Source organism: Leptonychotes weddellii, chromosome 16, assembly GCF_054177405.1.
Source record: "Leptonychotes weddellii isolate Sample4059 chromosome 16, ASM5417740v2, whole genome shotgun sequence".
NCBI lineage: Eukaryota > Metazoa > Chordata > Mammalia > Carnivora > Phocidae > Leptonychotes > Leptonychotes weddellii.
The window spans coordinates 24,108,580-24,123,093 of record NC_138384.1 but is presented as its reverse complement, the minus strand read 5'-3'; the positions used below and the strand labels follow the sequence as shown (position 1 = coordinate 24,123,093).

General features: G+C 45.6%; 1 protein-coding gene across 5 annotated transcripts in view; it reads right to left on the bottom strand.

Moving 5' to 3' along the window:
- Positions 1-7,135: 7,135 nt before the first annotated feature.
- CSNK2A2 (casein kinase 2 alpha 2) overlaps positions 7,136-14,514 on the bottom strand; it is a 38,460-nt gene continuing 31,081 nt past the window's right edge. Inside the window, exons 11-12 of one of the 5 annotated variants that reach the window (XM_081806514.1) lie at positions 13,334-13,428; positions 7,136-7,587 (exon numbers count right to left, since the gene is read on the bottom strand). In XM_081806514.1, the coding sequence (XP_081662640.1) occupies positions 13,352-13,428 (77 nt within the window). In that variant the 3' untranslated portion in view covers positions 7,136-7,587; positions 13,334-13,351. Of the gene's footprint in view, positions 9,009-9,130; positions 10,350-11,832; positions 13,429-14,514 lie in introns of those variants that run through there. The other 4 variants (XM_081806515.1, XM_081806517.1, XM_081806516.1 and 1 more) reach the window with 4 other exon arrangements.

Below are 14,514 nucleotides of genomic sequence, written 5' to 3'. Positions count from 1 at the left end.
AGGAAACGTGGCGGGGGTGGGGTCAGGGGCGTGAAGACCTGGCCCCGCCCCTTAAGGGACTGGGAGGAGTTACAAGGGCAAAAGAAAAGTGGAGAAAGGCGCGTAAGGTGGCTTGGCTAAGCAACTGCTTACCTGGTATCCCAAGAATGTCAAATAGATGTTGGCCAAGAGCGGGATAAGGTTAAAGCAGCCGTCCATTATTGTGCACTCACTATGCTAAGCGCCTTATATGCATCATTGCTTTAATTATCAACAGAGTCACTGTGAATATATCGCGTTATCTTGTGGGATGCAAACCAGTGCTCTCGGGAAAATGTATTACCAGGAATGCACGAGCAAACAAAAAAGGCTGAACATTAAGATAAAAGCAGAAATTAATAAAATTAAACAAAATAAAGTTGAGTTGTTTGAGTTGAATCAACAGCTGTTTTAAATCAATTAATACTTAGACCATTTTTAAAAAGACATAAAATAAGCTCTGCTATTGCGCGTGTGGAAGAAATCCCAAATGTTGGAGACGAACCACTCCTGAGCATCTACCTCAATATCATACTGTGTGTCCAGGCCTGTGCTGGGTATTGTGGCTGACGGAAAAGGAGTTTGCTGTTAACATCATCAAAACAGCTACAAATGGCTAAGATCATCTGAGCATTTATTAGGTATCAGGCACTATACTAAGAGCTTTAGCCTTTACTAAATCATTTAATTCTCACAGCAACCCTGTGAACAATCTAAGCAGAATTTCCAGACATGGTGGTGGTGGTTGGGGGGGGCGGGAATATATGGATCTTATTAGAGCAGAAAATCAAATTTTTTTATATGAAACTGTTATTTTTGGATGACTTCTGGGGACTCTATATACTTTAGGCCGGTGAACAATTTATCCCTTGATTGTTATTAAAATTTTCAGGGATCCTGCTTTGCCTCTTCCAGCTTCTTTTTTTTTTAATTTTTTTTTTTTTTAAGATTTTATTTATTTGCGAGAGAGAGAATGAGAGACTGAGAGCATGAGAGGGAGGAGGGTCAGAGGGAGAAGCAGACTCCCTGCTCAGCAGGGAGCCCGATGCGGGACTCGATCCAGAGACTCCAGGATCATGACCTGAGCCGAAGGCAGTCGCTTAACCAACTGAGCCACCCAGGCGCCCACCTCTTCCAGCTTCTGATGGCCCTAGGTGTTCCTTGGCTTGTGGCAAGCATCACTCCCTAATCTCTCTGCCATTTTGACATAGCTTTTCTCTGGGTCCTCTCCTCTTATAAGCACGCAAATTATTGGATTTAGTGCCCACCTTGAATCCAGTAGGACATCATCTTGAGACCTTCAACTTATTGCATCCACAAAGGCCCTCTTTCCAAATAAATGCCCATTTCTGATGTTCTGGGTGGACGTGAATTTTGAGGAGAAACTATTCAACTCACTATACTAACTCATCAGAGAGGACTTCTTTGACAACCAACCTGAAATGGCACCCCCCCAACTCCAACTATTTGTCCCCCTACCCCACTTTATTATTTTTTTATAGCACTTACCATCACTTCATTGTCTATATAGTTACTTATTGCTATCTCCCTTCCCCTGATTTTGTTCTTCTGGAAGAAAGAATTTGATCTGTCTTGCTTATAGATGTATTCCCAGTACCCAATCCAAGCGCTTGCAAAAAGTGGGAATGCAGTAAGTATGTGCTGAATCAGTGAATCAGACCAGTGATCCTGGTCACTGCAGGCCCAGCATAGGCTCTGTCTCTTCTGGTCTCAGTAGCTCCACACCCATCCAGCCAATAGAAATCTCCTTCTGCTCTGAATTGGGGCTCACCTATCCCATTTGCCTGCTCACATTTCTCTCATTAACCATGCATTCTCCTCAGCTAAAATGGAACACCTTGAGCAAGTGTGGGCCCAAGGGCCTTGAACAGATAGCCGATCAATGAGCAAGCTGATGGAGAAAATGAGTGTTTGCTTCTCCTAACTACCCATTCTCAGTAAGTGTCTGCCTGAACTGTGTTCAGTTCTTTCTTATATTGGATTTCAGAGTTGATTGTGATTATGACCTTGGCTACAGTAAAGATGATTTGATCCAAGGTTTGGAGAACATAAATTAGTGAGTTGGCTCCATTGTAGACTTAAATTTGGTATGCTTTTTTCAGATGCAGACTGTCTTCTTCTGTGCATGTATCTTAGCATGTACACGGTACCACCATCATGGCAGACACAGGCTGGATGGATGAGTAGACCAGAGCCAAATGGTCATCTCTGACATTTACTTTTGTTTCAAAGGTAATGCAGCCCAAATTAACCTAAAACCACAGATGTCTCTCACAGAAAAATGCATTAAACACTATAATTCTTTAAGATTGTTTTCCCTTCATCAACAAGAAGTCATGTAATGACAAAACAAGAAAAATCTTGCTAATGAGTTGCTTCCTTCAATGATTTCTATAATTAGAATGGGGTGGATGAGTCAGTTAAGAAAGTAATACATAGAAAGGAAGCAGAATTTACTGAGGCAGTAAAGGGATTCCGATCTGGGTAGTGGTTGAGGAAGCTCAACTGATGCAAATCAGGCCATTAAGAACTTCAGAAGAGGTAACAATCCTAACCATCATCGAGTGAGGTACAAGATAGGGGTGGTCTTGAAAACCCCATTACTATTGCAAGGGGCTTAGTTTGTTGACTTGAAATTTGGGTAAAACCATTGTAGAAATAGCAACCAGTACTTGACCAGCCCAGAATCTCGAACCATGAATGTATCACAGTCCTCAGTTTAGATAGGTTACCTTGGTAGGATATCAAAACATACTCAGAGATTATGGCAAGTAAATCAAACCCATGATATCAGTAACCCATGTCAAAGTGAGGAATAAGTTTCTGATTATTGTGGTATTTTGTTATTTAAGATAAATGTATTAGAGAATCTGATACTTTAAATTTCATTTGAAATACTTAAAGGAATGTGAAATTAGATCTATGATTTTAATTTTTAAAAATGTTGAAGACATTTTAAGTTTATAAACACTGTTTAAAGATTTTGATTTATTAAATCTATGAGTTTAAGGATGTTCATATTTGAATGCTTAGGAAGACTTCACCCAATTTTAGGTCTTTCTTATTAGCTAATGGAAATGTTTATGGAAATCAAACAGATTAAATATGTGGTTGACTTTGAAATGTCTAAGGAAACTAGATTAAGTGTACAAGCAATGTTTACAGTGTAACCCATTAGAGTTTTGAGTGGATTGAGCATTAATCCAGGAATAAGCAAAAGTGTTCATATACAAAACTAACGAGTTTGTAGTTAGAACAAGATTTGGAAATTAATGTTAAGAACACAAAGTAGATTTTAAATGTACAGCTTTAATAACTAAGGTATTAGAAACACCAGTAATTGTGTTTTTAATACCTTTTCAGTGTGCGAAGTCTCTGGTCAGACAGCAGAACCCAGTGGACAGTGTTCGTTCCTGTCAGAGCCCAGAAACTCTGAACACTGGCCTCCGAGAGACACAAGGGACTTGCCACACACTGCAAGGCAGAGTTTATGCCCTACCCCTCCTTGCTGATCAGGATGGGAAGGTATAGCAACGAGGGGAGTAGTTGTGCCTGGAGAATCACCCTTTAGCTGGGAGCAAAGATGGAAGTGTGTCTTGGAACTGGGTGTTCAGCTAGTGGATGGAGCACCACTGCACGCCAGCACCAGCAGTTATATCCAAAGACCATCAGTCCTGACGACTTCAGTAAAAGTTATGCAGTGGTGGGCAGATAAGGCTCCTGCTCATCTGAGAGTGAAGTTCAAATGGGACTCTGTTGGGCCCCTGCACGTTATTTTTAAAATTTATTTTTTAATTCATACAGTAAAATGTACCTTTTTGGGGGGGGTGTACAGTTTTGACAAAGGCACCGAGTCATATAACCATCGCCATATTTAGGATACAGACAGTTCCATCAACCCCCAAATTTTCTCCTGTTATCACCCCCCAACCGCCATGATGAATCCCTGGCAACCACAGTTCTGTTCTCCATTTCCTACATTTTGCCTTTCCCAGAATGTCATATAAATGGAATTAGTAAGTAGCCTTTTGAGTCTGGCTTCTTCACTTAGCACCATGCGTTTGAAATGGACATTTTAAAAGCTTGCTGCATATTCCTCAAAGTGTTGCTCCACCATTCTATACCCACCCCTCTGCCCAGGGATATTTTGTAACACTTGCCAGCCCCCTGCATGCTTTTTTTTTTTTTAAAGATTTATTTATTTATTTGACAGAGAGAGACACAGCGAGAGAGGGAACACAAGCAGGGGGAGTGGAAGAGGGAAAAGCAGGCTCCCCGCCGAGCAGGGAGCCCGATGTGGGACTCGATCCCAGGACCCCGAGATCATGACCTGAACCGAAGGCAGACGCTTAACGACTGCGCCACCCAGGCGCCCCCTCTGCATGCTTACTTTTGAAGGCTTCCCCATAGCATTTCAAATATATTAAAACGTAGCCATTTTTCATATTTAAGGTAACTTTTTCCCTGTATTTTCTTGAAAAGATCTTTAAAAATTGCTTTTGAAATTACTTGATTTGGTGATTGCGACACTTCACTATCATGAGAAAAATATTTTTTTAAAGCAAATAACAATGAAGCTCATAGGATTGGAAAGACATGTAATTACATTTATTAATTTTTCATTTTATAACTTTCTTATGGGAGCGCCAACACCTTTTTTTTTTTTTTCCAGGTTTCAAACATTCCTGCTTTGATGGAAAGCTCAACAACTCTGGGCACCGTGTCCCAAGCGCCTAACAGAGCCCCACAAGAATTCCATGGCTAAAGGCATCACGGTTCCAACCTACACCAGTGAGGGAAGGAAAGAGAAGGCTGCTTTCTCTGAATCATGGCAATGCCTAAGACAAAACAAAACATATGGCACAGTAATTCCTTTTTAGGATTTTATCTCACAAACACAATGTACTGTGTAAAAATGTATGTGCAAATGTGTTCACTGCAGCAGTACTGGGAATAGCTCTGCTGAGAGTCTATCATCAGACTGCTTTGCCTTTGGTACGTCACACACCGGGACACTACCCAGCCACGAGAACGGGTGAGGTAGATCTATACGTGCTAACAGTGAAATTGTCACAACTCAGGAAAAGCACAAGTTGCAAAAAAAGAATGTATAGCCTGGTGACATATCTGTAAAAATAAAAATCATCATGATTTTTTAACTGTTAGTAAACATGAAGGAAAAAAAATCGCAAGATATACGCCAGATGTAACCACAGCTACCTCCAGAGGAAAGAGTTTTCGTATGTGTGTGTATGTGATGGGATGGGGGGGTGCGGTGGGGGGAAGGTTTCATGACTGACCTTTAGGTAACATTTGAATTTTTTGCCATGAGCATATTATTACTTTGGTGGTCAGGAAAGTTAAACAAACATTAAACAGCCCAAACTCAAGCAGGAGCATTGAAAAGATGTCCATCGATGTTCTGGATTTCCAAGCATGTTGTGGATGAGCTTTATAGACTGTTTTTGGGTAAGCAGGTCCCTTGTCCCCTTCTCTCAAGGTCAAAAAAGCCTAAGCAAAAACTTCTCCTTTCCCTTCATTCCACAAACTCTCTCCCACCCAGTAGTAATCATCGACAAAAAAGACACTTATCTGATACGCTTGAGAGGTGTCTGGAAAACAAGACTTTCCCACGGGGAAGTTAAAGAGCACCTTGGTTGAGAAGATAAATGGGGAGCTAGCATTCAAGTTCTGCATGGCACCTAAGAATTCCCAAGTCCATCAACAACATCTACTCTGAAGAGACCCTTCTCATCTGGGAAGGCTCTCAAATGCCGGCAGGTAAACACGGAGGTGATGTGCCATGTAGATAAACGTGCACACACAAAGCACCATGTCTGTAGGAGCTTCGGGGGTGTGCTCATTATGTCGAGGTATGGAGATACCGTCTCCCACGAGAAATTTGCAGAGACTTGAGTCAAAAGGGCCGCGTGAGAGAGCCTGCTTGAGAAAACCAGGCCCGCGATGCTGTTGGAAAAGTCCCAAGTCCATCCGCTCGGCGTCCTGTTGGCCTTACAAAGTCTGCTGGCAGTGGGCCTGTGGGCCCTCCTCGCTGGTGTCCGGGGGCCAGGCACAGTCTCGGGCTCCCACACCTGTGGAACTGCTTGGATACGACAGAGGCTGCTCCAAGGGACACTGACGCCGTGGTGACCCCGAGGGGCCTCTTTGCTTTCCCCCTACAACTGCTTCAGAAACTGTGAGTGTCCACACCTGGGTTCCCACAGTCACCTGTTCAGGACAAGCAGCAAAGACAGAAGAAGGAATGTTGTGGGACCAAGTGGCTTTTGTGGGGAACTAGGCGTGTGGGCATCGGGGTCTGCCCGGCACTCCTGCTCGCGACCGGCTGTGGGAGGGCGCAGGCCACAGCCAGAGGCAAAGCTGGGCGGCCACCAGGTTGAGGCTGCTTTTACCTCCCCGCGGCACGGCTGTCCTGGACGGCAGGCCCGAGGAAGCTGGGGAAGGCTGGTTTGTAAAGCGGGTCTCGTTTTCACTTAACAAATCTAACCGGTGCTTCCATCGTACCCTCTCTCACAGCCGACCAGGCCGCTTTTCCTTCCAGCTCATGGGAGCTTCTGAAGGCCACAAGAAGCAGCCCTTGGATCTGGACCTGAGACCCCTGACCCGTTCCCTGCTGCACAACCGCAGACTCAACCAGCCTCCAAGGTAAGACGCTTTTCCAGAAGGGGCCACAGGGAAGAAGGGCCGGATGGGGAGGTAGAATGAACTATGGAGACCCCAGCAAGAGGAAAGCAAATAAGGGGCTAAGGCATCCCCCGGAGATCACTAGAGGTGACATTTGTTTACCATCTAGTCACTGGGTTAGAAGGAAGGGTCAAGGCAAAACATGGCTCTCCTGGCTCGCCCCGTCTACTGCAGTCACCTGCAGTTTGCCCCATTCCCAGGAGTAGTTCACGATACCTGTTCAACTTCTCATCTCTGGTCAAGAGCTTCCTTCAAACTGACCCTCCTCACCCCCGGAACTCCCCCTGCTTTCCTCTGGCTAGAACCTGGCACGAATGCTCTTCTATTTCACTCAGTCCTCTGTGGCCACGGGTCTCGGTTCATGGCCCCTTCCACACTGAAAACTCTCCATACATTTCTTTTAAAACCTTTTATTCAATAATATATACTTTTAAAATTATAATATGTAACTGCCCGTCATGCCATATGTTGCCCCCGTGTCCCCACTGTGGAGTCTGTGGTTGGCTAGTTACCGTGGTCTGCTGGAAAAACAGGTGGCCACAGGCTGAGTCAAGGGGGCGCAGGGGGGCAACAGTAACCAACAACCATTTTGCATACCCTTCACATTTCCCATGCTTTCTGGGTCAGGAGGAAGTCAACAGGAAGCCAAAGGCGTGTGAACCTTTTACATTCAGAAGTGAGGTTTGATATACGGTGGTGGGCTGCCCTTCGGTTGGTCTGGTTCGTGCTGGCCAAACCTGCCACCATTTTGTGTCTGCTCACGGAACGTGATCTCTCTACACACGTTAAGACGTTTGATTTGGTTCTTGTTCTGCTTATGGAAAAGTGGGAGGAACCGCAACAGACCTGGGGAGAGAGACGGGAGGAGGGGAAAGACGGCATTAATCAATCTGACCCGGAGTGAGGACAGGCCTTCACTTGCCTGTGGCTTCCTTCTCTGGAAGTGCTGGGAGCACTGTGCAAGTTGGACTTTCCCATGCCACTTTGTGGAAAACCTAGTAAGAGCTAACTTTATGGTCTCAGGTTTCAAGCAATACCCTCTTCCTCCTGTGATCACCACTCACAGAGGCGGTCTTAGGCATGGTCTTCCGGGAAGAGCAAAGGGAAAGTTCCGGATATCGAGTGTGTCCCCCAGGCCTCCTCCCCACCTCTTGGGTCCAGAACATGGATTTAGAAGCACAGAGGCCTCTTGACCATTCTGCGCCAGCCGAGCCACAAGCTCAGCAGTCCAACCCCAGATCCCCGTCAGTCCTGACCCAATTTACTGAGGACATCTCGGGACTAATAATCAGATGACTGTATTTACGCCAGGAAAGCGCCGAGTCCACTAATAAACAAAGAGCAAAAAGGGAGCTCAAATATTTTTTAACTCTCCCCTGGGAGCAGCAGTGTGGCATGGCCTGAAAACCCCATTTCTCCTTCCATGTCCAGCACAGTGAAGTGGGCGGTGAGAGGCCAGCAACAGAATTCTAGAAGCAGTGTCTCAGAGATCGGCACTACAGCAATGAGAGAAAGGACTGTGCCCCCGGGAAGCCGTCAAAGAAACGTTTCATGAAAACTTTCCCTGGATCAAGGAAGGGTTCTACGTTCTTGATAAAGGCCACATGGTGCGGAAGGTTAAGAAAGGAAGGACTATTTGCCTTTAAGCACTTCAGCAACTGATTTCCAAGCGTCCAGCGCCACAGAGGGATCCGTCAGGGAAAAGCACACTAATTAAAGACACCACCATCTGCCAAATGCAGACACACAATAGCGTTTGCCTGCTTGTGATGCACGGAATGGGGGCGGAGAGAGATGTTCATCAACGCAGAGCACTCTGCCACAGAGGTGAAAGTTGCGCACTGAAATGGGCCAATCCCAGAAGCAGGTGCCCAAGGGGGAAGCAAGTACCAAGGAACTGCACGCACCCCACCGGGATACCACTCTGGCCCCGCCTCTCTCAATAAAGCAAAGTTCCACACGAAGGTGGGGATTCACTGCATCCCCCATACATGCATCTTTGCAGTTCAAGGTGTACCCCGCCTCTCCCCCAAGACACAGGAAATGCAAGCCTAAGGTCCCCAGAGCAGTGGCTGGTCTCCCGCTTGGGAAGGTGGTGGTTATCAACATTTTTATTTATGAAAACAAGCTTGAACACGGCATTTGTCTTTCATCTAAGGGCAGCAGGGCATCAGTCATACATCAGTCATCCAGGGATACAAAGAGGTGGCCAAGTGTGTCGCAAGTGGTCACTTGGAAAGGATCACAACCCAGGCAGTGGTGCTTTTCTGCAAACAGAAGGAGAGAGTTGGCTCCACGGGTCTTGAAGATTTATCCAAGCTTTCCATGGGGTGTCAAGATTTCTGTCCCAACCTCTTAGTCACCATTTACAGCAAGAAAAGCCAGCAAGTGCAAAACTGTTAATTTATTGATTCAATGAAAGTTTTTTTTAACAATCCCCAATACATGCAGTTCAGGATTAAGTATCACATTTGTAGCACATTGTTGAGTCTCTACAAAGAAGTACTCATCTCATCAGCTGTATAACCCATCACATCACTTTCCCCAGCCTCCTCGGCACCTGCTCGTAGTTGTTTCCATGAACACATCCATAGAGCTCAAAAGTATATTACTGGTTTTCTTGGCCAGATGTTGCACCACCAGCTCCCCTCCCCCACTCCCACCCTGGGGTTAGTTTTTTAAAAGCAGGACGTTATGCCATCTTAGATTGATTAAGCTCGCTGACAAACTCTGGCTTCTCGTGTGCTCCTGTGGACCCTGCTTTTGCTTTTGGAATGGCTTAGATTTCAATGACCTTAACTCTGCTCCATTATTATCCACCCCTATTTATTTGTAGGCGGGAAGTTTGCTTTTTCCTGTGGGTGCTCATGCAGTAACACAGGTTTCTAAACAAATCGTGCGGTCTGAACTGGCATTAAGGGAAACGGCTAAGTGGGCTCTCTTAGAACCATTTCAATGCATATATAAAAATTCTTCCAGTTGCTGCTTGTGTTCCCCAAATAGTTTTGCTTCCATCCTTACTACAGCACCTGGGAGAATTTAAGTCATTTCCCTGAGTTGGTGTGGGCTGAGACCCACGGCCGCCAGCTCTCTGGGACTGGGCATCTGCCTCGAGGGCACCACCTTCCGGTCCCGCTGGAACCACTCCAGGCGTCGTGCCTATTTCAGGACCCAATTCCAGCTCATGAAGGTGGTGTCCCCTAACTCTCTCAAGACGTCACGCTCCCTCAAGATCTACCCTTTGACTGTTTTTCTTATTGGTTCCCTTTCTTTTAACCACCTCCTGCCTGAGCCCCCAAGGATTACAAGCTCTTCTGCCTTCTCCAGCCAAGCAGTCTGAGTCCCCTCGTTCTCTGCAAGGGAACACAGCAGCTTTGAGCCTTGTGAGCAGTCATGTGCTAGAAAATGTCTGTTAGACCTGGCGTGGTGGCTGGTGCGTAGGCGCCTGCCTCCGAGAGCCGCCATCGGCCCTGCTGTCATCGGTGAGAAGACCCAGGAATGCTTGGTCTGCACTGTCCGGTTGGCTTCTCCCACCCAGTCCCCTCCCACAGGGACGGCACAGGAGCGGGCAGCTGATACGATCCAGGGGAGAGCGAACTGCAAGCAACCTGCAGATGAAAAGATCACTTGGCATCTCATCAGTTCTGCTCTCGCCATGGGACTTGTCAGCTGAAGCCAAGCCTTGCACTTACGCTCACTTGTGGCCCATCAGCCCTGACAGACCGATCTGTATTTGGCATAAGAACTCTTTGTTCTCACCATACCAGGCCTATGTTGTCGAACACAGGCAGGACCTGAGATGATAGTGTAACACTACCCTGTTCCCCACATTTTTTGCTTTTCTTTAGGAAATAACGAAGTCCTCATCATAGGCACTTTTAACCAGTTAGAAGGTAACAAAGCAAACAAAATGGCTAATCAAAAATACTGAGATGAACTTAAGAAATAAATCTGCTGACCGAAAAGCGTATTGGGTGGGTCAATATACCAGAGCTGAGTCTGAGAGGAGACTCCCACTCATTCATTCACACACACTCACTCACTCACTCACACACACTCTCTCTCTCCTTCTTCTTTCCCTGCCCCCTCCCCCCGCCCACTTTTGGAACTCTCCATGACCATCTCCTAGCCTAGGTTAAGTACTCTGAAATCTCGGGGGGAGCTAGGTCCATCTGACCACAAAATGGCTCTGGAGATGGGTAAGAGAAAAGGTCTGGACTGGACTCACTTCAGTTTGGTAAAGAACAACCTACAGCCAGCCAGCCAGCCAGCTAGGTGTCAAGACCAGACTCAGAAAGGGGCAGGCATTTTAAACTCAGTCATGCTAAGGCAGGAAGAGAAGTGGAAAGCATAGGTGGTGGAGAAGCAAACCATGCACAAAAACCAGAATTACTCCCGTGCCAAAGCTGCAGTCACGGAGCCCCAGGAAAGGCAGGTCCGCTGTGTCTGCACCGACTAACCCGTGATCAACGGAGAGAGACGGTACGTCCATCACCTGACTATACTCCTCTAGGTGCTTTCACTGCCTCTGGGGAGCCCAAGGGAAAGAAATAGGGTTACTACTTCACCGAGACCCTCCGGTATGCTCCCCCTGCCTGGTCCAGACAGGCAACTTAAAAAAAAAAAAAAAAAAAAAAGATGGGAGGGGAGAGAGTGAGTGACAGAGGAGGAGATGAGAGGTAGGGGGCAAAAAAGACACAAAGTGGCACATCTCCCTGATAATTGCCAACAGTGTTGCCTAGAAGGGCACATCAGAAGGCTTCCTTGGCCTGACATGCCAATACAGGTCCAGCTGAGAGCTCATGCCGTGGCTTTGATTTTCAAGTAGAACAAATGTATACCTCAATATACAGAATGTGCAATACAGGCAGGTAGTATTGGTATGAGAATCTTAACTGAATGCATTTTCTGGCTTTGGGGTCTTATTTTTAATTTTCAATCTGTAAGCTCAACTCTAGTTAAGAGTTTTATTTGCATTTTAAATTCCCACCGACCAAATGACAAAAATACAATCTACATTTAGAGATAGGACCTGCTACCAATACCAATACGATTTTATTGGAATATGGAATGTAAACAGATGTTTTCAAACAAACAATCTAACCTTATAAAAATGTATGGCATTATTAAATAGCTAATAAAGAAATCCTATGGTCTGATGTGGATAGACACCTCGAGCTCTAGCCTAGCTGTAAAGTCCCCACAGCTGTGGCATGGTTCTGCCGCTGGGGGAGGGGACTGCTTGCAAACCAGACTGGTGACAAGTCCCCAAAATGAAATCAGCTTGACTATTTTCTTCTCAAAGCAGAATCTAGCTTCCTTTGCTGACACGAGGCTGGCACAACGGATCCCGAGCTTTGACACTGGCTCTAGGAACTCCAACTAACCCCCCAGGCCCCTCGTATGATGCTCTGCTCAGGCTTTGGGGAACAGGCTGGCCCTGCACACATGACCCCAGTCCCTGCACATGAGAAGGACAGCTCTGCCATCACGTTCACACATGACCTCTCGGAGTGTCAAGATGCAGCTTACCCTGATTACAGAGGGAAATTGCTTCTTGTGGGGATAAAAAGAGGCAAAAAAGGGTGGTGGTGGGGGGTGGGAGTACATTTTTCTCACCCAGTAGGTCATTCCTAAATACATTCTAATAGGATGTTTCTTATTCCCTAACCTGCCTGAAGACCGACTTTCCAGCTTTCATTATGGTTGTGACCAAAAAGCCTCTGTTTCAGAGAGGTGCACGAAAACAGGCACACACACTGGGATGTATGTGCTGGGAAATGGTGAGGTTTTCCTTACAAGGCTGCAAAAGGAAAAAAAAGGCTACACGGAAAAAATAGCAACAAGATTTTATGGTTAGGCAAATCAACGAAGGTTACAGTGAGCTCCAAGTTATGCACTTCGCATCAAACTTCTGAGGAGACAGATGGACCTGTTCACGGCGTCACAAGGTTTCAAGTGATGCCTGCTGACGGCAAAGGGGCCTCTTGTGAGTGACTGCAGTTTGCTCCCAAATGAATACACTCAGAAGAAAACTGCAGGGATGACGTACATTTCCTAGAGAGCTCATGTCATAAAAAAATACATAAAACATGAATTTGTAAAAGAGCTTAAAAAAAAAAAAATACTGTCACTGTTTTAATATCTCCTTTTCGTAAATGAGGCTGGTGTGTCAGTATAGACTGCTGACGTTTTGCTAAAACTTGAGGCTGAATCTCACCGAAGGAAACCCAGACCACAGTGGAATAGATAGGAAGTCAGATATTCAGAGCTTGTTGACTGAACGGGTTAATTCAACAGTGGTCTCCTGTTAAATAAAGGTAAATGTACAACAACTCCGAGTCTCTCATCTCCCATGCATTCCAAAGGGAGCGTTCCCTCAGGTCCTGAACTATGTGCATCGTCACGCTGCCGTAGCGGCAGCTCCCTGCAAACTAGTACTGGGGGATTTCTTGCTTTTTGACAGACAGGTCTTTACTCTTCTTTGCATTTAGAAGGAATGACTAGAATTTCTTTTTATCACATTGTAGTTTTCCTTCCAGATTTGTGTTTGGTTGGTTGGATTTATTGGCAAGCATCAATGCCGCATTACCCGTCGCCTTCCAAGTGTTCACCGGGCTGCCGTGAGGCCACTGGAAAGCACAGCATTGTCTGCAGAGGGCTGGGACTGCTCCTTCACCACGGGGTCTGCAAGAAAACAGGATGGAAGTCAGGCGAATCCGGGCTGGAAGGTGTGGGAGACACCATCATGACAAACCCCCTTCCGCAGTGGGATAGAGCGAGACTGACAGACTGACGAGAAAGCCAGGGTCAGAAGGACAAAAGAAATTACAGAACTAAGGTGAGAGAAAAATCAGACACTGAAAAATAATCAGGGGAGTCTGCTCTTCTAGTCAACTCTTGCACTTCCCTCAGAGGGCAAGTTCAACTATGGAGACTCCTGGAGAAGAGAGGCCCACAAACACTGACTTCCCACTGTTCAAAATCACTACTAATGTTCTTATGTGTTATTTTCCTTGAATACTAATGTCAGATCCAACCCCCAATTTCTTCAAATCATGTGCGGTAATGAGCACTTTGGAGCAAAGAAATGAAAAGAGCCATTAGAAGACCTATCAATTTTAAGCGACAGTCATTTGAAACACTTTTTTTTTTTTTAATACAGAAGATGTGTATTCAGAAAAGTGGACGGATCATGAATTACATATTGCAAACACCAGAATTCTTAATTGGATCTAACTCAAAGGGTGAAAATAGCTTTCGGTGCCAGAAATTGGAAAGAGGACCCCTGAGGTGCACTTGTCCGAGGTCTAGAAGGCCAAAGGGTAAAACCTTTCCAATTTGTTGTCTACTAATGCTTATGGGCGGGCAGGTTCAAGATTTATATTATTCAGGTAAGATCTGCTTAATCTCCAGACGGAAAGAAAAGAAAGGAAGATCCCATACTGGACAAGCCAACAGACAGGCTGAAGGTTTTCTTCTCCATTCAGAGAGTGAGCTGAGACAGGTCCCATAACCTTTATCCCCAGTCTCCTCTGTGCCTGGACTAAGTCATCTTACGTTGCCAGCAATTAAGGGGAAAGTTTATTTGAGACATACTTTATTTCGGGGGGAAGGGCCGTACACATGCAGACAATACGCAACCACAGGCATTGAATACAATACACACACTTGGAAGTGAGGCCTAAAAAATCTTTAACTGAGGTAGGATTTTAGTGGGGTCCTTTTTTTTTTAATCTTTTATTTATTTCTTTGAGAGAATGAGAGAGAACA